Source organism: Eptatretus burgeri, chromosome 10 (genome assembly GCF_056783735.1).
Source record: "Eptatretus burgeri isolate ZD-2024b chromosome 10, Ebu_testis_v1, whole genome shotgun sequence".
Lineage (NCBI taxonomy): Eukaryota > Metazoa > Chordata > Myxini > Myxiniformes > Myxinidae > Eptatretus > Eptatretus burgeri.
The window spans coordinates 34,972,936-34,994,799 of NC_140970.1; the positions used below are offsets into that span (position 1 = coordinate 34,972,936).

Below are 21,864 nucleotides of genomic sequence, written 5' to 3' on the forward strand. Positions count from 1 at the left end.
TACAGGCAGTTGCAAAAATCAGAATACAAGCCAAATAGATGATAATGAAGATAGTGGTTTGTGAAATTGAAAGAGTTGGGGATTCCCTGATGGTAGTGTGTGAGTGTTTGTAAACCACAGTAATTTCATGCTGTCAGTTTTCCCTTGGTGGGTCAGATCTTTGTGACTGCAGTGCATGCATGATGCCACACATCAATCAATTGCAGCCACAAGGAGTCCTGTGGGCATGAGCCTACCCATCTACACCTAGAGTCCCCATATAATAGGAGGAGCGACAACTTGCAATTTGACGCCATGTTGTATCCATTGAGCGCGGCGCACGGAATCTGTGTCCCGTGTGCGTGAAGCGTAATGTGTCAGTTTTATAATCAAGCTGCCTTTCTCTGCACCTGAAAGGGAGATGATATTATTTAATGCTTTTTTTCATTCTCCAATGTTATTAAAATCAGAAAGGATTGATTTAACTGTAACACATGTGGTGGAAAACCATGGTAAAATTCAGTGCAATTTGTGAGTGACTTTTTCCTTCTTTATGCAAAAACACAATTTTCATGGCGAACCTCCACTGAAATTTTAGCCATTTTGCTTTGAGCTAACAGTTAATCCTGATCTGCATTCTGTCGCACGAAAAGTGCACTTTTAACTTTATGGATGTGCAGAGGAACACCTGATGTTCATGATGAGGACACCTGCAAATGAGCCATCAAATCGATTTGATTGAGTGAATATGATGGATTAGCTACAACAACACTTCATATTAGCTGCTCATGTACAGTTTACTTTGATTTGTGATCACAGGTTTTTGAAGATTCTGATCAAGGTGCATTAAAGATTGCTAAATGACAATCTTGTTATTTTTTTTTCCTCACCCAAACTTGATGCTCATAACATCCATATAAATCAAGGACATAATGTTGTTATGCCTGGTGTTGGCTTAATGATTAGGGCAGTGGGCTTGGGATTGTAGGATCCTGAGTTCAAATCCCACTCGGCTATTGAATTGATACCAGGTGTGGTTGACTCTACCTGTCATCCATCCGAGGTCGGCAAAATGAATGCCAGCTTGCTGGTATCCTGTGTCGTAGTGGCGACCCGTCCAGGATTGTACCCAATAGCCAAGGAGACTACTTAGGCAGCACCAACGCTCTGCACAGAGGATGGTCCCAATGGATGGATGGATAATATTCCCACACATACAATGTTGCAGATCCCCCCATGAAGGGCGGCAGCAAGAAGTGCCTGCTTTGCTCTCCTGCTTCAAGCAAGAGAATTGGGTGTGATGTTCATTTATCCTGGCTGCCCTTCAAACCTGCTTGTGTGGCCCACAAGCAGGATGTTATGTACCACCTGTCAGTTAAACTACAGGTGACATTGGCTTATCTGGCACTCAAACTCCTGCCTCCACAACGGTGAATGAATTCACTTTATTAAATGTGTTTTCTTTTTTAAATAAAAATAAACAACAAATCATCACAGCCGGTAATTGTAAAACTTCAGAATGGATGTGCATGCGATGTGCAATGCGACAAGCGATGTGCATGCGACAGAATAATCTTCATTTCAGATGCTCAGTACTTTTCCGAAACAATGTGGCTCGAAATGGAGCAATTGTTAAAGCATTCGCCATCAAGTCATCTTTTCTGAGTTTGATCAGTCAGTGGGTTACACTAAATGAAAAACTGCCATCCTGGTACAGTGCCACCATTCCAACACAACACCTCAGAGCACACCAATCTTCGGATAGGGATGTGAAACCGGCTTCTTATCTTCATTTTGTTTTTGGAGTTTAATATCCAGCAGTAACGTTTAAAACAACACAGAGTATTTAACATTGCAGAGCTTCACCAGGGAAGGCTGTTGTGTAGAAATAGCATGGTCAAATTCTCTGCTTGGGTTTTTTTGCTGTATTATAGATTACACTGGTCAACAATTTTTTACTTTCTGAATGTTGTCTAGATTTCTACAAGTGAATTAGGGTATTCTGGCACTGCTGAATCAGGAAATGGCATCCGTTTCTCTCCATCAGGTCAGGTTTTTGTGCTAAGTTGATTTGAAAAAAATCAGATCTTGTGACAAAATCAATTACATTTTTGTGGCATTATCAGCTGATTTTTGTCAACACATATCATCCTAAACATGTTTTTAAGAAAAAAAAATGTTTTGCCAACAACATTTATTGATTACATGATAGAAACATCGATTACTGTAATCTGAATGGTGGGCATTGATAAAGGTAAGTACAAGTAAATTGCATGTTGCGTCACCACTGTTCAAACTTCAGGGCTTGAACTTCCGTTTCTTCGAACTCCTGGAATGTTCAGCGGCAGGGAGGTCTCTCTTCAGATTCCAACAGTAGTCAGCCATCATGACTGCGTCCCAGCGACCCTGATACCTGGTCTCCATCTCCTTCATGTCCTGATGGAATCTCTCCCCCTGCTCGTCACTCATTGAACCCAGGTTCTCAGGAAACCGGTTCATATGTGAAAATAGGTAGTGCATCTTGATGCTCATGTTGCAGCCCAGGTTTCTGAAAGCAGTCAGCATGTTGTTGACAAGTTCTGCGTAGTTTCTGGCCTTATTGTTGCCAAGAAAGTTCTTCACTACCAAAACAAATGTCTTCCACGCTTCCAGTTCCACTTCGTTCATTGAGTTTTTGAACTCTGGATCTCTGATGAGCTGACGGATCTGAGAACCATCAAAGATGCCAGCTTTCAACTTCTCCATGGTCAATCCTGGAAAAGCCTGGCACAAGTAAGTGAAGCAGTCACCATCTTTGTCCAGAGCCTTGGTGAACTGCTTGATTAAGCCGAGCTTGATGTGCAGCGGTGGGAAGAGTATTCTGTCTCTGTCCACCAGAGGGTCGTTGATGACGTTCCTTTCTTTGCATGGCACCAATTCCTCCCGCACAGGCCAGTCCTTCTTCGTGTAATGCTGAGCACGGTCCCTACTATCCCACATGCACAGAAAACATGGGTACTTGGTGAAGCCAGACTGTTGTCCCAACAAAAAGTTCACCATCTTCAGGTCAACACAAATAAACCACTTATGCTGATCATAACCAATTTTCTCCAGCACGTACTTCACCGCTTCATACTTCTCCTTCAGTGTAGTCGAGTGAGCGATGGGTACAGAGGCAAACTGGTTGCCGTTGTGTAGCAGAACACATTTCAGTGATCGCTTGCTGCTGTCAATGAACAGTCTCCAATCTTTGGGTTCGTACTGTGGCACTCCAAGCTTGAGCAGAAGCGCATGTCATAAATTGGCGCATGTAGGTATTGTACATTCTTCAGAGTTCGTTATTTCAAGAAATACAACTTTTTTGTATCACATTATTACAAAATCTGCCCCATTAACTTTAGTTTTGATCCACGAACTTTATGCTTTGCCTCACCAATTTTTGGAAGATTTTGAGGTTTTATGACTTCAAACTGATCCCTTTTCGACATAATCACCCAGAACTATCGTACCTGAATACTTCTTGTCATTAAAATAATTATTTCCAATCAAAACAATTATTTGACATGACATTTTACCCCCACCAACTTCTTCTAAAATGCTCCACACATGCGTACATGTGAACAAAAATGTAAAAAACGACATGTGGCCATATCTCAAAAACTTGACCTGATTGAACAAAACTAATGTGAGTTTTGGATTCAGCGCATCAGATTCGTCCTAAATCAGCTTAAAAAATGCAGACAACAAATTTGTTGTTGACCAGTGTTATAGATTGTATTAAGAGTACCAGCAGCATGTGAGAACAGGGTATAAAGACAAGTCAAATGGCCTTACGTGTACCTCCAAATCTTCTCTCTGGTGTCCTGCCATAAGGCAGGTTTAGTGCTGCCAAAGCAGCCCTCATGGTAAGGATTGACACTGGGTGATTTGCCTTTACCTTCCCAGCAGTCAATCAGGACAGGAGTTTAGAATTTGGCCAGGATGCTGGCGATAACTCGCCTCACCTTCACAAAGTACACCGTATGATCGTCAACGTCCACCAACTTATGCCAGCATATGGGACTCCCAGTTTAATGTCCATCTGAAGGAAAGCACACACACTGGTGAATCGCCCCACATGAGAAACACCAGGATGACAGTTTATAGCTAGGCCATGATTCTAACCCACGCTAGACAGCTCAGAGGCGAGTGTGTATACTTCTTCGGTATCCTGCCAGCCCTCATGCCTCAATTACTTTGCAATAATCCAAGCATGAAGCAGCTCAACACAGCTTACCCTCCAAGATATAACCTCGAAAAATTCAAGAAGTCATCGGCTTAGGTTTGGGTTATAGGCTAAGTCATAGGCTTTTGGGGGAAGGCCGGACGGACGGTTGGATAAGGGTGGTGGGGAGAGATAATGTGGAGCCAGATAATGGTGAGTAAGGGCCAAAAATGCCAAGTTCCATCACTCATCAAGCACAGTTATATTCATCAATACATTATGGGACGTGCCACTTCCACCATCACCACTCAAGGGTAGGGTTCAGTTTCACAATCAGGATCATACGACGACCCTTCTCTTGTGTTTCTAAATCTACAGCCATCTGATGGCGGTTCTCATGTTTCAGGTATGTTACGTAACAGTCTATTCATTCAACTTCTATAACTAACACACAGTTTACATTCCACATATTTGACATACTTGATTTAACTTCTACATGGAAATCAATGTATCATACATTGGCAAGGCAAATGGTGCCAGCCTGAGGAGCTATTCTCAAGAAGGATAGGATGATATATTCAAAATGAAAATGGCTGCAAAAGGGACTGCATCCAGTTTAATGGCCTCTATGGAGAATGCAGTTATAGTCAAATTAATTTTGGTAACCTGAATTAGTAACCAGAAGTAGAGAGTGCATAGCAACAATGCTTTGGTAACTGCAAGAACAGCACAAAATGGTCAAACTTTTAAAAAAGGAAGACATCCTTTGATGCTCAAAGTTACCAAGCCTCTCTGGTTTAGCCCTCTGCTCTCTCAGCCCTCCGGCCCTCCCCAGTGACTCCAGGATGCACCCGCTCTTTCAGTAAACCCCTCTTGCTTAAACTAGTAAAATCCAAGCTCACTGCACACCTCAACTCTTTTGTTTCTCGCTTCTGACTAGCATCTGTGCCAATACCTTCCTGAAGATGTGCTCTCCCACTTTACTCTCCAGAACTTCAAGCAGGTGGTCCATTGCCATCTTGCATGATGTAACATCACCCCAAAACTTGTTCACAATCCTTATAATCTCCATTAATGTTTACTAACCAAGCTCTCTTACTTACAGTTTGCAGTTCCCATCCCTCATCTATCTTCTCTTTTCCAGTTGGTTCATTCCTTTGCTTATTCCGCCCAAGAGTTGCTCCGCTGACCGACAGGAAGTTCTTACCCTCAGTCACCTTGCTCTTCCATGAGCCTCAATCTTGTAGAGAGAGAGAGAGAGAGAGAGAGAGAGAGAGAGAGAGAGAGAGAGAGAGAGAGAGAGAGAGAGAGAGAGAGAAAGAGAGAGAGAGAGAGAGAGAGAGAGAGAGAGAGAGAGAGAGAGAGAGAGAGAGAGAGAGAGAGAGAGAGAGAGAGAGAGAGAGAGAGAGAGAGAGAGAGAGAGAGAGAGAGAGAGAGAGAGAGAGAGAGAGAGAGAGAGAGAGAGAGAGAGAGAGAGAGAGAGAGAGAGAGAGAGAGAGAGAGAGAGAGAGAGAGAGAGAGAGAGAGAGAGAGAGAGAGAGAGAGAGAGAGAGAGAGAGAGAGAGAGAGAGAGAGAGAGAGAGAGAGAGAGAGAGAGAGAGAGAGAGAGAGAGAGAGAGAGAGAGAGAGAGAGAGAGAGAGAGAGAGAGAGAGAGAGAAGAATGAATACCAAGCTATTACCTCCACAGAAAGCCTGGTGTTGGCTTAACGGTTAAGGTGGCTTGCTCAAGATCTTAGGGTCTTGAGTTTGAGCCTCTGTCGTGCCGTTGAAATAACATCAGGTGAGTTGACTCAGCCTGTCATCCTTCCTAAGTTGGCAAAATGAGTATAAGCTTACTAGTAACAGAGGCACTGCATCAGCAGCACAGCCATGCTTCCAGAAAATGAGGCAACCAGCACCCACAGGCTGCATATGAATGAATATCCTCCACAAAGTATACATTTAGGAAAAAAAAGTGGAATTGCAGCTGAAATAAAGCAAAGAACTGGGGAACACAATCAACAGATTTAAATCACAAAAAAGGGAAGAAAATAAACCTACCACAGCAGATCAAAATCTTCATTGCCATCCTCTACAAATGCGCTTCTCTGGATGTTTACGTAGTCTGTATTGCTATCCATGTGCGTTGCATCTCCCTCCATCACCAGAGGCAGCAGCAAATCACTTGCGTGAGATTCCATACCATATCTTGCACCAGTATGTTCTGCCATCATTTGACCATTCTCCAGCCCACTGGGGGGCGGTACCAGCAAACTGAGGGTGACAGCAGAGGAACAAGGTGCTAAATCATCACTTCCATCCACAAAAATTAAAATGCATTTCAAAAAAAGAAAACAATTCTCGAATGCAGGTTTTTCAGATCTGAATGGAACAAAATGGCTACATGATAACATTGGCTGCAAGCTTTTCATTTCCTAAAAATACAGGGTGTTCCAAAAAGATACAGACAACTTTGGTTGTTAATGTATTTAGAACCACAAATGATACAATGATACCCTTTGGTGTATATGATACAGAAACTCATAAGGTTTTGTGCACACCATCAATACACTTCAATGTGAGCTCCGTTTGTCACGTGCAGGACATCAAGGCGGTACACGAGTTCTTACCATGTTCGGCTCGGCATGTTCGGCGGACCAACCGCCTGGCCCCCATGATCACCAGACATAACCCCCCTCTCCTCTTTTTCTGTGGGGGTTTGTCAAAGATGTTGTCCACAACACCAAGGTGGCAAACATGCAGGATCTTCGTTCTCGGATCCCAGCTGCATGCGCACTGGTGGACGCAAACATGCTGAGCCGAACATAGCAAGAACTCGTGTAACACCTTGATGTGCTGTGCACGACAAACGGTGCGCACACTGAAGTGTATTGATGGTGTGTACAAAACGTTATGAGTTTCTGTAGCATATAAACCAAAGGGATCTTTTTGGATCCTGTATATATTGTTGCGGAAATGGCCCTTAGTGTGTGATTAAATATAGGATTAGCCCAGATCCCCCATTAAATACATGTTTAGCCAGGTTGTTCAGTAAATGGACGCTACATGTGTGTCGGGAGGTGTAAGAGGCTGTTCATCATTGGTACATTGGTGGTGGACCGAGAGGTTCTTCTTCCTTCCTCTCTCCGGACCATAGTCCCAACCCAGCTCTGAGAGGGGGAGTGGCCTGGAGAGGGAAGTGAAACTGAAGGGAGGAGCCAGTCGGTTTTGAGGCGAGCTCGTGAGGGAAAAGACTGCAGGAGCGCCGGGGAAGGCGGTGGTGAAACTGAGCGCCAGTGTGGCGCGATCGGCTGAATAGGGCTGGCTGTGTGTGAGTCCGCAGTCGGCTTTGAGGCAAGCGAGGGCCGAAAATGAGAAGTGAAACTGAAGTAAAACTGCAGTGGGCTTCGAGGCGAGCGAGCAAAGGAAAGGCAGTGTGAATCTGCCGGGAGAGAAGCTGAACCTAAGCGTGACGAGTCTGCAATCGGCAGTGGTGAAACTGAGCGCCGAGGTGGGGTGCGATCGGATTTCGTGAGGAGCACAGACAGGTTCATCCGGAGTCCTGTGACGGAGCCTCTGACTGTCCCTACTCACCTCACGGCTCGACGACGTCTTGGAATCCCATGGACCCAGCCAGCCTGCGGAGCCCAACACCTCGATTTGGCCTGGTCTGGTGAACAGGCCAGGCCTGGACTTGTATACTGGACCTTGGGAGAAACCAGCTGAAACCCACCATCGATCTTTCGCTCTGGTGCAGTCGACCTCGCGGGGTCAGAGCGCGCCGAGGCTGCGTGCGTCAGGGCTGCGACACATGGACGAGCACCATTTTGCCACGCGACGTGTTTGAGCTTAGGGGCTCGAATCAGTAGACATCGGCTTGTCACGAGCCACATTCGTGCCTTTGACACTTTCCTCTCATCCATGAAACATCACCAAGTACTCTGTTTCTTGTCTGCATGCTGTCCGTGTCTTGTCTGCATGTTGTTTTAGGCTTATCTCGTTAGGGTCCCCCTTCGAAACCCATAATCCGTAGCTCCCTAGTTAAGAACGGGTTATAGATTAATTATAACATTGTCGTGAATGCTTTGCTTGTGTCGTGTTCCCCGATGTGCCCAATCAACCTGGCTGATTCGTATGAAGATGCCGCTTTGAATTAATTCGTGCCAGGCTGAGGAACGATCTGCTCGATTTGGATATAAAAACCAAAATGGTTACAGACTGGCAGAATTCGCTCGGTATCTGACAATACCAGTCTGTAACTGGGGTCTATTTCCCAAACTGGTAAGGTCCAGGGGTACGTTGGTATCGCGATTCAAGACCCGTGACCCAAGGCCTGTGCAGAACCAGCCGGCGTTATAACCCCGGAGAGAACAGTGGTTAGGGTGGCACCGGATCTGTAACATTTGGCTGTCGAGAGTAGGGTGCGAAAACCCAAACTGGTTACGGACAGTGATTGACGCCATTGTCCGAATCACCCCCCCCCCCGGACCCCCGAATCTGCAATATATATATATATATATATATATATATATATATATATATATATATATATATATATATATATATATATATATATATATATATATATATATATATATATGTACTTTGGCTGCATCAATGTGACTCGAAGGTGCATTGGCTGAAAGTCATTGGGAATGCATGGGAAATGAAGTACTGTACCCAACAGAATTCAGGTGATGAGAAAAGTAAGAATCACAACAAAATGTTTGGAAATCTTATAATAAGCTGGTATGTATTGTATTTAGTTACCTTACACTTCCAAAAAGTTAATTCCCAAAACTTTCCAGGTTTAACATGAACACATAGCAGTTTACTTTACAAAGTGTTAAAATAGTTCTCTTTATGGAAAGATCAAGGTTCATGGAAGAATGCAGTGGAAAAGGATGACGACTGTGATGGTCACTCCAGTCAGTGACCATCACAGTCAGTGTTCTCCATAAAAGGCGGTGCCAAGTGGTTTACGTACACCTGCTGAACAGCACATGGCTGGCTGCTTTTGCAGAGGGTGAAATATCATTTCGGAATTTGCTTTGGGATGGAGAAAATAAATGACATAAAACTCATGAAAAGTGAAATACATATCTCAAGCAAGACTTCGCAGGAACCCATCATCAACAATTCTATTTCCAGCAGGGGGAAAACTCAAAATCCCTGCCAACTTATTTGGGCCTTCACAATGTCAAAAAAATGGCTTTACTTCCACTGCATTTCATCACAAAAACTTGGCTTCCACTGAATTTGCTACAAAAACAAAACTTGGCTTCCGCTGGATTTGCTACAAAAACTTGGCTTCTCCCGGATTTGCTTCAAAACTTGGCTTCCGCTGGATTTGATACAAAAACAATACTTGGCTTCTGCCGCATTTGTGACAAAACTTGGCTTCCGCAGGATTTGCTACACAAAATTGGCTTCCGCCAGATTTGCTACACAAAAACTTGGCTTCCGCAGGATTTGCTACAAAAACAACACTTCGCTTCCGCTGGTTTTACTACAAAAACTTGGCTTATGCCGGACTTGCTACAAAAACTTGGCTTCTGCTGGATTTGCTACAAAAACTTGGCTTCCGCTGGATTTGCTACAAAAAAAAAGTTGGCTTCTGCCGGATTTGCTACAAAAACTTGGCTTCGCAGGATTTGCTAACAAAAAAAATAAAAAAAAACTTGGCTTCTGCTGAATTTGCTCCAAAAAAAACAAAAGAAAACTTTGCTTCCATAGGATTTGCTGCAAAAAAAAACAAAAAACAACTTGGCTTCCGCCGGATTTGCGACAAAAACTTGCCTTCCGCAGGTTTTGCTACAAAAAATTGGCTTCTGCCAGATTTGCAAAAAAAAAAAACTTGGCTTCCGCAGGATTTGCTACAACAGCTTGGCTTCCGCAAGATTTGCTACAACAACAAAACAAGAAAACTCGGCTTCCGCCGAATTTGCTACAAACAAAAAAAAATTGGCTCCCGCCAGATTTGTGACAAAAACTTGGCTTCTGCAGGATTTGTTACAAAAAATTGGCTTCTGCCGGATTTGCAACAAAATCTTGGCTTTCGCAGGATTTGCTACAAAAAAAAAACAAAAGAAAAATTTTGCTTCCGCCGGATTTGCTGCAAAAAAAACAAAAAAAACTTGGCTTCGGTCGGATTTGCTGCAAAAACCTGGCTTCCGCAGGATTTGCAACAAAAAAAAAACAAAAGAAAACTTGGCTTCCGCCGGATTTGCGACAAAAACTTGGCTTCCGCAGGATTTGCTACAAAAAAAGAAAACTTGGCTTCCGCCGGATTTGCTAAAAAAAAATAAAAAATAACTTGGCTTCCGCCGGATTTGCTGCAAAAAAATGGCTTACGGAGGATTTGGTACAAGAACTTGGCTTCCACAGGATTTACTACAAAAATAAAACAAGAAAACTTGGCTTCCGCCGAATTTGCTGCAAAAAAAAAACTTGGCTTCCGCAGGATTTGCTGCAAAAAAATAATAATAACTTTGCTTCCACCGGATTTGCTAAAAAACAAAAAAACAAACAAACAAAAAAACTTGGCTTCCGCCGGATTTGCAACTATTGGCTTCCGCAGGATTTGATACAAAAAATATAAAAAAACTTGGCTTCTGCTGGATTTGCGACAAAAACTTGGCTTCCACAGGATTTGCTACAAAAAATTGGCTTCTGCCGGATTTGCAACAAAAACTTGGCTTCCGCAGGATTTGCTACAAAAAAAAAAAAAAAAACTTTGCTTCCACCGGATTTGCGAATAAAAAAAAAAACTTGGCTTCCGCCGAATTTGCTACAAAAAAATAAAAAGAACTTGGCTTCCGCGGGATTTGTTATAAAAAATTGGCTTCTGCTGGATTTGCAACAAAAACATGGCTTCCGCAGGATTTGCTACAACAACTTGGCTTCCACAGGATTTACTACAAAAATAAAACAAAAAAAACTTGGCTTCCGCCGAATTTGCTGTAAAAAAAAAAAAATAAAAAAAACTTGGCTTCCGCAGGATTTGCTGCAAAAAAATAATAATAACTTTGCTTCCACCGGATTTGCTAAAAAAAAAAATAAAAAAAAAAAAAAAAAAAAAAAAAAAACTTGGCTTCCGCCGGATTTGCAACAACTTGGCTTCCGCAAGATTTGATACAAAAAATATAAAAAACTTGGCTTCTGCCGGATTTGCGACAAAAACTTGGCTTCCACAGGATTTGTTACAAAAAATTGGATTCTGCCAGATTTGCAACAAAAACTTGGCTTCAGCAGGATTTGCTACAAAAAAAAAACAAAAAAAAAACTTTGCTTCCACCGGATTTGCGAATAAAAAAAACTTGGCTTGCGCCGAATTTGCTGCAAAAAAAAAAGAACTTGGCTTCTGCCGTATTTGCGACAAAAACTTGGCTTCCGTGGGATTTGCTACAACAACTTGGCTTCTGCAGGATTTGCTACAAAAAAATAAAAACTTGGCTTCCACCGGATTTGCAAAGAAAAAAAAAAAACTTGGCTTCCGCCGGATTTGGTACAAAAACTTGGCTTCTGCCGGATTTGCTAAAAAAAAAAACTTTGCTTCCGCCGGATTTGCTACAAAAACAAAACAAGAAAACTTGGCTTCCGCCGAATTTGCTACAAAAAAATATAAAAAAAACTTGGCTTCTGCCGGATTTGCGACAAAAACTTGGCTTCCGCAGGATTTGTTACAAAAAATTGGCTTCTGCCGGATTTGCAACAAAAACTTGGCTTCCGCAGGATTTGCAACAACTTGGCTTCCGCAGGATTTGATACAAAAACAAAACAACAAAGCTTGGCTTCTGCCAGATTTGCTACAAAAACTGGGCTTCCGCTGGATTTGCAAGAAAAAAAGTTGGCTTCCGCCGGATTTGCTACAAAAACAAAACAAGAAAACTTGGCTTTCGCCAGATTTGTTGCAAAAAAAAATAAAATAAAACTTTGCTTCCGCCGGATTTGCTAAAAAAAACAAAACAAAAAAAAAAACTTGGCTTCCGCCGGATTTGCTGCAAAAACTTGGCTTCCGCAGGATTTGCTACAAAAAAAAAAACAAAAGAAAACTTTGCCTCCGCCGGATTTGCTTCAACAAAACAAAATAAAATTGGCTTCCGCCGCATTTGCTGCAAAAACTTGGCTTCCGCAGGATTTGCTACAAAAACAAGAAAAGAAAACTTGGCTTCCGCCGAATTTGCTACAAAAAAAAACTCGGCTTCCGCAGGATTTGCTACAAAAAAAGCTTTGCTTCTGCTGGATTTGCTTTAAAAAAAACCAAAAAAAACACTTGGCTTCCACAGGAAAAAAATAAAACTTGGCTTCCGCTGGATTTGCGACGACAACTTGGCTTTCGCAGGATTTGCTACAAAAACAAAACAAGAAAACTTGGTTTCCGCCGAATTTGCTACAAAAACTTGGCTTCCGCAGGATTTGCTCCCATTAAAAAAATAATAACTTTGCTACCGCCGGATATGCTAACAAAAAAAAAACACCTGCCTTCCACCAGATTTCCTACAAAAACAAAACAAGAAAACTTGGCTTCCGTTGGATTTGCTTAAAAAAAAAAATAAATAAAAACTTGGCTTCCGCAGGAAAAAAATAAAACTTGGCTTCCGCCGGATTTGCGACGACAACTTGGCTTCCGCAGGATTTGCTACAAAAACAAAACAAGAAAACTTGGTTTCCGCCGAATTTGCTACAAAAACTTGGCTTCCGCAGGATTTCTTACAAAAAATTGGCTTCTGCCGGATTTGCAACAAAAACTTGGCTTCCGCAGGATTTGCTCCCATTAAAAAAATAACTTTGCTACCGCCGGATTTGCTAACAAAAAAAAAAATAAAATAAAAAAAACTTGGCTTCCGACAGATTTCCAACAAAAACAAAACAAGAAAACTTGTCTTCCGCCGAATTTGCTACAAAAAAAACTTGGCTTCCGTGGGATTTGTTACAAAAATTGGCTTCTGCCGGATTTGCAACAAAAACTTGGCTTCCGCAGTATTTGCTACAACAACTTGGCGTCCGCCAGATTTGCTAAAAAAAAACAAAGAAAAAACTTGGCTTCTGCCGGATTTGCTACAAAAACTTGGCTTCCACAGGATTTGCTATAGCTTCCGCAGTATTTGCTACAAAAACAAAACAAAACTTGGCTTCCGCGAGATTTGGTACAAATAAAACTAAAAAAATAACTTGGCTTCCACCGGATTTGCGACAAAAACTTGGCTTCCGTGGGATTTGTTACAAAAACTGGCTTCTGCCGGATTTGCAACAAAAACTTGGCTTCCGCAGGATTTGCTACAACTTGGCGTCCGCCAGATTTGCTAAAAAAAAACAAAAAAAAAACTTGGCTTCTGTCGGATTTGCTACAAAAACTTGGCTTCCACAGGATTTGCTACAACTCGCCTTCCGCAGGATTTGCTACAAAAAAATAAAAACTTGGCTTCCGCCGGATTTGCTAAAAAAAATAATAAAAAACTTGTCTTCCGTCGGATTTGTCAAAAACACTTGGCTTCTGCAGTATTTGCTACAAAAACAAAACAAAACTTGGCTTCCGCGAGATTTGGTACAAATAAAACTAAAAAAAAAAACTTGGCTTCCGCCGGATTTGCGACAAAAACTTGGCTTCCGCAGGATTTGCTACAACAACTTGGCTTCCGCAGGATTTGCTACAAAAAAAAACTTATCTTCCACCGAATTTGCTACAAAAAAAAAACTTGGCTTCTGCAGGATTTGCAACAAAAACTTGGCTTCCATGGGATTTGTTACAAAAATTGGCTTCTGCCGGATTTGCAACAAAAACTTGGCTTCCGCAGGATTTGCTACAACAACTTGGCTTCCGCCGGATTTGCGACAAAAACTTGGCTTCCGCAGGATTTGTTACAAAAAATTGGCTTCTGCCAGATTTGCAACAAAAACTTGGCTTCCACAGGATTTGCTACAAAAAAAAAAAACTTTGCTTCCGCCAGATTTGCGAAAAAAAAACTTGGCTTCAGCTGGATTTGCTACAAAAACTTGGCTTCCGCAGGATTTGCTACAACAACTTGGCTTCCGCAGGATTTGCTACAAAAAAAAAACTTGTCTTCCGCCGAATTTGCTACAAAAAAAAACTTGGCTTCTGCCGGATTTGCGACAAAAACTTGGCTTCCGTGGGATTTGTTACAAAAATTGGCTTCTGCCGGATTTGCAACAAAAACTTGGCTTCCGCAGGATTTGCTACAACAACTTGGCGTCCGCCAGATTTGCTAAAAAAAAAACAAAAAAAAAAAACTTGGCTTCTGCCGGATTTGCTACAAAAACTTGGCTTCCACAGGATTTGCTACAACTTGCCTTCCGCAGGATTTTCTACAAAAACAGAACAAAACTTGGCTTCCGCCGAATTTGCTACAGAAATTTTTTTTAAAAACTTGGCTTCCGCAGTATTTGCTACAAAAACAAAACAAAACTTGGCTTCTGCGAGATTTGGTACAAATAAAACTAAAAAAATAACTTGGCTTCCACCGGATTTGCGACAAAAACTTGGCTTCCGCAGGATTTGCTACAAAAAATTGGCTTCTGCCGGATTTGCAACAAAAACTTGGCTTCCGCAGGATGTGCTACAACAACTTGGCTTCCGCAGGATTTGCTACAAAAAATTGGCTTCTGCCGGATTTGCAACAAAAACTTGGCTTCCGCAGGATTTGCTACAACAACTTGGCTTCCGCAGGATTTGCTACAAAAAAATAAAAACTTGGCTTCCGCCGGATTTGCTAAAAAAAATAATAAAAAACTTGGCTTCCGTCGGATTTGTCACAAAAACTTGGTTTCCGCCGGATTTGCTACAAAAACAAAACAAAACTTGGCTTCCGCGAGATTTGGTACAAAAAAAAAAAACTTGGCTTCCGCCGGATTTGCAACAAAAACTTGGCTTCCGCAGGATTTGCTACAACAACTTGGCTTCCGCAGGATTTGCTACAAAAAAAAACTTGTCTTCCACCGAATTTGCTACAAAAAAAAAACTTGGCTTCTGCCGGATTTGCGACAAAAACTTGGCTTCCGTGGGATTTGTTACAAAAATTGGCTTCTGCCGGATTTGCAACAAAAACTTGGCTTCCGCAGGATTTGCTACAACAACTTGGCTTCCGCAGGATTTGCTACAAAAAAATAAAAACTTGGCTTCCGCCGGATTTGCTAAAAAAAAACAAAAAAAAACTTGGCTTCCGTCGGATTTGTCACAAAAACTTGGTTTCCGCCGGATTTGCTACAAAAACAAAACAAAACTTGGCTTCCGCGAGATTTGGTACAAAAAAAAAACTTGGCTTCCGCCGGATTTGCAACAAAAACTTGGCTTCCGCAGGATTTGCTACAACAACTTGGCTTCCGCAGGATTTGCTACAAAAAAAACTTGTCTTCCGCCGAATTTGCTACAAAAAAAAACTTGGCTTCTGCCGGATTTGCGACAAAAACTTGGCTTCCGTGGGATTTGTTACAAAAATTGGCTTCTGCCGGATTTGCAACAAAAACTTGGCTTCCGCAGGATTTGCTACAACAACTTGGCGTCCGCCGGATTTGCTAAAAAAAACAAACAAAAAAAAAACTTGGCTTCTGCCGGATTTGCTACAAAAACTTGGCTTCCACAGGATTTGCTACAACTTGCCTTCCGCAGGATTTTCTACAAAAACAAAACAAAACTTGGCTTCCGCCGAATTTGCTACAGAATTTTTTTTTAAAAAACTTTGCTTCTGCAGTATTTGCTACAAAAACAAAACAAAACTTGGCTTCCGCGAGATTTGGTACAAAAAAACTTAATAAAAAACTTGGCTTCCGCCGGATTTGCGACAAAAACTTGGCTTCCGCAGGATTTGTTACAAAAAATTGGCTTCTGCCGGATTTGCAACAAAAACTTGGCTTCCACAGGATTTGCTACAAAAAAAAAAACTTGGCTTCAGCTGGATTTGCTACAAAAACAAAACAAGAAAACTTGGCTTCCGCCGAATTTGCTACAAAAAAAAAACTTGGCTTCTGCCGGATTTGCGACAAAAACTTGGCTTCCATGGGATTTGTTACAAAAAATTGGCTTCTGCCGGATTTGCAACAAAAACTTGGCTTCCGCAGGATTTGCTACAAGAACTTGGCTTCCACAAGATTTGCTACAACTTGGCTTCTGCAGGATTTTCTACAAAAACAAAACAACAAAACTTGGCTTCCGCCGAATTTGCTATAAGAAAAATTAAAAAAAAGTTGGTTTCCGCAGTATTTGCTACAAAAACAAAACAAAACTTGACCTCCACGAGATTTGGTACAAAAAAAACTTTAAAAAAACCTGGCTTCCGCCGGATTTGCAACAAAAACTTGGCTTCCGCAGGATTTGCTACAAAAAATTGGCTTCTGCCGGATTTGCAACAAAAACTTGGCTTCCGCAGGATTTACTACAACAACTTGGCTTCCGCAGGATTTGCTACAAAAAAAATAAAAACTTGGCTTCCGCCGGATTTGCTAAAAAAAAACAAACAAAAAAAACTTGGCTTCCGACGGATTTGTCACAAAAACTTGGTTTCCGCCGGATTTGCTACAAAAAAAAACTGCTTCCACTGGATTTGCTACAAAAAAAAAACAAAAACCAAACTTGGCTTCCACCGGATTTGCGACAAAAACTTGGCTTCTGCAGGATTTGCTACAAAAAAATAATAACTTGGCTTCAAGCAGATTTGCGACAAAAACTTGGCTTCCGCAGGAATTGTGACAAAAAATTGGCTTCTGCTGGATTTGCAACAAAAACAAAACAAAACTTGGCTTCCGCGAGATTTGGTACAAAAAAAAACAAAAAAAAAACTTGGTTTCCGCCGGATTTGCGACAAAAACTTGGCTTCCGCAGGATTTGCTACAACAACTTGGCTTCCGCAGGATTTGCAACAAAAAAAAAACTTGGCTTCCGCCGGATTTGCTAAAAAACAAAAACAAAAAAAAAACTTGGCTTCCGTCGGATTTGTAACAAAAACTTGGCTTCCGCCAGATTTGCTACAAAAACTTGGCTTCTGCAAGATTTGCTGCAACTTGCCTTCCACAGGATTTGCTACAAAAACAAAATAACAAAACTTGGTTTCCGCCAGATTTGCTACAAAAAAAAACCAAAAAAAAAAAACTGCTTCCACCGGATTTGCTACAAAAACTTGGCTTCTGCTAGGGTTCATCGAATAAAAAAAAATTGCCTTCCACTTGGGTTCACAACAAAAACTTTGCTTTTGCTGGTTCGCTTGCCTTATTTTTGGTCTAACGAAAGGTCAATGTTTGCAACATCAGCCATATCATGTTTCCCACTGCAGTAAACATGCTCCATCATAAACATGCTCCATGTAAACATGCTCCATGTAAACATGTTTTAGTTGAAAAAAAAATCCATGTAAATATTCTGTGTGCAATTATTTTTGCCACATCTTTGTTGCTGACCAAGTGTCTTTGTACACCACGTGCCAAAGTATTGACTATAGACTGTCGAGTGTAGAGCAGACAAAGTTCCTGTATCCCACTGAACCTTTTTCATCGGTGTTTCACTGAAGGTGGTGGTGGGAGTCCAATTACTAATCCCAAAAATTGTTTTATGGTTTCGATGAAGTTTTGTCCAACAAGCAGTTTTTCCCCCTTCAAACTCCCACTCTCAACTCGATCAGACAATTAGGCATTTGTTGATCGATATAAACTGAAAACAAATAAACACTGGAAAGAAAACAATCAAAATAGTGAACATGTGCTGTGGAAATATGTGGTTTCTGCTCGATGGTCCACGTGACCACCACCGAGGATTCTATGGAATGTTAAAAGTTGCACGTAAACAACTCGGCATTGAAATGGACATTATTTTGTTCTGCACTTCATTGTTGTTTGAGTGTTGGAGAACGCCTTTACTACTTCGTGTAGTCAATGTGCACATTTATCCTCAATCAGGTACCCGATAGTTCTTCTTCTTGGATAATAATCTTCAAAGGGCTTTTCCATCCAATCCATCAGCATTATAACTCCCACCCGTACAATAACACACCCCTTCCTTCCTTAACCCCTTCGCAAAATGCTGTTTTTACCTTCCCACTCCTCCACCCTATTAAACTCTTCCTTTTTCTTAATTTAGCATCCATAAACCCCACTCAACCCCTCTCCCCAACTCCATGAAATACATTTTCTCTCGGCGATCGGAACTTCGAAAAAGTTTGTTTTCTTCTTTCTTAATGATCGTGTAAATTGCCAACTCAGTGTCGGAACGATTCGATTGTGAACATGAGATTGTACTTTACACGAACTTGCACAATAGATGCAATAAACTCACTGCAGTTATTATCATTCTTCGGTAGTACTGTACTAATCAAGCGGCAGTGACCAACAAATAGTTTGTGAACCGCAATTCTCCAGGCAAGTCCGAGCATGCCTCAACTTCGGGGCAACAATTGCATAGTCACGTGATCGTTTCAAGCAACCGAAGTCCAGGAAGATTTGACCAATGAGCGAGCTTCTCTTAACGTCGTGACAACAACATACCGTCCAATCACGGTTCGTGACGTGGGGTTCAGAGGAAAAGAATCGTCCAATTAAAAAAAGGAGCACGTGGGAGCGAGCGGCGTGTTTCGGGATCGTTTGCTCGTCAATGACAACAAGCAAACAAAAACAAAAGTTGCGTGGATGGGCAAGCGGCAACAAACATTATATATATATATATATATATATATATATATATATATATATATATATATATATATATATATATATATATATATATATATATATATATATATATATATATATATATATATATATATATATATATATATATATATATATATATATATATATATATATATATATACACAACATCCTCCTGAACAAATAAATACCTCGACAGCGACCTCGTAAACTGAAAAATACATCAAAAAAGAAATAAAAGAAAAAACAAAAGTTACAAAAAGAAACATCTGCCCCCTGCCGAATGAATGTTTAAATAGTAAAGGAAAGCGACGGAACAGAGCGATCGATCTTCCTGATAAGAAAATGGCACTTCGAGCATATAAAAAACAAACAAACAAAAGTCTTCTTTATTAATCTTAACGCAAACTTCCTTTGAATAACGCAGTCCTAAACTTAAACTTGAACCTCCAAAGAGATCGTCTCTTCCTCGAGAGAGAGAAAGTCAGACAGAGAGAGAGAGAGAGAGAGAGAGAGAGAGAGAGAGAGAGAGACAGAGACAGAGACAGAGACAGAGACAGAGACAGAGACAGAGACAGAGACAGAGACAGAGACAGAGACAGAGAGAGAGAGAGAGAGAGAGAGAGAGAGAGAGAGAGAGAGAGAGAGAGAGAGAGAGAGAGAGAGAGAGAGAGAGAGAGAGAGAGAGAGAGAGAGAGAGAGAGAGAGAGAGAGAGAGAGAGAGAGAGAGAGAGAGAGAGAGACACAGAGAGAGACAGAGACAGAGAGAGACAGAGACACAGAGACAGAGAGAGACAGAGACACAGAGACAGAGACACAGAGACAGAGACACAGAGACAGAGACACAGACACAGACACAGACAGAGACACAGACAGAGACAGAGACAGAGACACAGAGAAAGACACAGAGACAGACACAGAGACAGAGACAGAGAGAGAGAGAGAGAGAGACACAGAGAGAGATAGAGACAGAGAGAGAGAGACACAGAGAGAGATAGAGACAGAGAGACAGAGACAGAGAGACAGAGACAGAGACAGACCTCACGACGCGGACACACAATGATAAAGGAGATTCGTCGCGCGAACACGTGCTCGGCAAAGGCGAAAACCTTTGAAACTTTCACAACTGAATGAATGGAATTAGGATAAACTCGATCCCAAAAGGCAATCGATCTTGAAGGGCCCCCCCAACCCCCTGAAGGGCCCCCCAACCCCCTGAAGGGCCCCCCCCAACCCACCACCACCGTAACCTGCATGTGCATGAATCAGCAAAATAAATAAACCGATGATCGACGCAATGAATCGAGGAAGGAAGGCATACTCCACGACTCGTCCTGATTTACATCGGAGCCGCTTTACATTCGAAAAGTACAATGAAACTCATTGATCGCCATATTTAACAGAACAAAGGCGCGTCGCGTGCGAGCCAGGTGTCTCCACGGCTCAGGTGTTTGAAAAAGAGCACAACACGCGATTACAAACAAGTCGCAGTCACAATGACAGTTCAAGGAACTACATGACTCACCAAACCCCGTAGAAATAACAAGATACGGCCTCGATGTCTGCAAACTTCAAACCCACCCACCCCTCACCCCCTCAACCCGGCGAGCTTCGCGTCGTGGTGACGTCATCACGTTATCCCGCACTCTGCTCCACACGCTTATGTTTTCACACAAAGAATCCCCTTAAATTATTCTGTCATGGCTTCCGTGACAGACTTTGCACCGCGATGCTCCCATTAAAGCATGTGTACATCGTCAGATAAAACCGAACTGAGGTAGTTTGTATTATTTGATAGTTACCACAGGGGGTTTCCCGATCCCATAATGCACCGGTTCCCGCCAAAAAAAGACGTTGGTGCTCGCTGATTGGTTAATTCTTTAAAAGTATGTGTGAGGTCCGCCATCGCTTGACCACACAGTCCAGTCACATTACAGGAATGGTGATTGTTTAAGGACTCGAATGTAAATCTTGACGTTAAAAACTCGCACTTGGGACCTTCGAGATGGATCGTTTGAGGATATAACTGAATATTAATATTACAAATAAGAACATTCGATGAAAAAAAAAAACGACGTCAAAATAAAATCGACTGTCCTTTTTATTTTACAATACAATGTCGTATATATACGGCATTTATTACAAGTAATAAAAACTATGATTAACATTGTAATGTGAAGACGTTTTACGACAAATGTATTTTAAAACTTAGAGTGAAATTTTTGTTATTGAATTAATTAATATATCTTGGTGTGTAGGCCTGGCAGCCTGTGCTTGAATTTTCATGATAACTTTCATTATTGTTCTTTATATTACATATCCTCAGATCCTGTACTAAATATATTTTTATATATTCTAATGTAAATCTGACGGAGTTATCTCGTCCATCGAGTCGTGTCCGACTTTTGGTGACATTCATGATCACATTTCTCCAAACATCCCCATCCTACAATGCTTCCCGAAGCTTTGGCAGACAGCTTGGTTGTATCTTTTACCCCATCCATCTATACTAATAGAAGTGTGTGTGTGTGTGTGTGTGTGTGTGTGTGTGTGTGTGTGTGTGTGTGTGTGTGTGTGTGTGTGTGTGTGTGTGTGTGTGTGTGTGTGTGTGTGTCCTCCATAACTCCAAAACCATGAAACTGAGCAGCCTGAAACTTTGCATGCACTCCAAGAAAGTGCAAGAGTGAAAATTGGGTGTTTTGGTTAATTAAAACACCCCTTTTAAAGATAATTGACGACCTTATTTAATTATATCCTTCATCAGGCGATCCTCGGCCACCTTGCTGTCTGGGGTCTTAAGGCATTTCCCGGGTGGCCTCGCTGGGGTCTGAAGCCGCCATGTTTTTTGGCCTGCTCAACCATGCCTTGACTTGGAACAGGCCGCAACTTGGAACAAGCTGAGCCTGGTGTTGGCTCAGTGGTTAGGGTGGTGACTTGGGATCCTAGGGTCCTGAGTTCAAGCCCTGTCAGCCGCTGAATTAATACAGCAGGGGGTTGACTCACCCTGTCATCCTTCCGAGGTCAGCAAAATGAGTACCAGTTCCAATGTGTGCACTGGTAGAGGGGCACTGCA

General features: G+C 41.9%; 1 protein-coding gene across 2 annotated transcripts in view; it reads right to left on the reverse strand.

Annotated features, from left to right (window-relative positions):
• LOC147018304 (cellular tumor antigen p53-like) overlaps positions 1–20,423 on the reverse strand; it is a 53,034-nt gene extending 32,611 nt beyond the window's left edge. The window contains exons 1-2 of one of the 2 annotated variants that reach the window (XM_085897844.1): positions 20,317–20,423; positions 6,204–6,416 (exon numbers count right to left, since the gene is read on the reverse strand). In XM_085897844.1, coding sequence (XP_085753970.1) covers positions 6,204–6,376 — 173 coding nt within the window. In that variant the 5' untranslated portion in view covers positions 6,377–6,416; positions 20,317–20,423. Of the gene's footprint in view, positions 1–6,203; positions 6,417–6,772; positions 6,792–20,316 lie in introns of those variants that run through there. The other variant, XM_085897843.1, reaches the window with a different exon arrangement.
• Between the last annotated feature and the right edge of the window lie 1,441 nt (positions 20,424–21,864).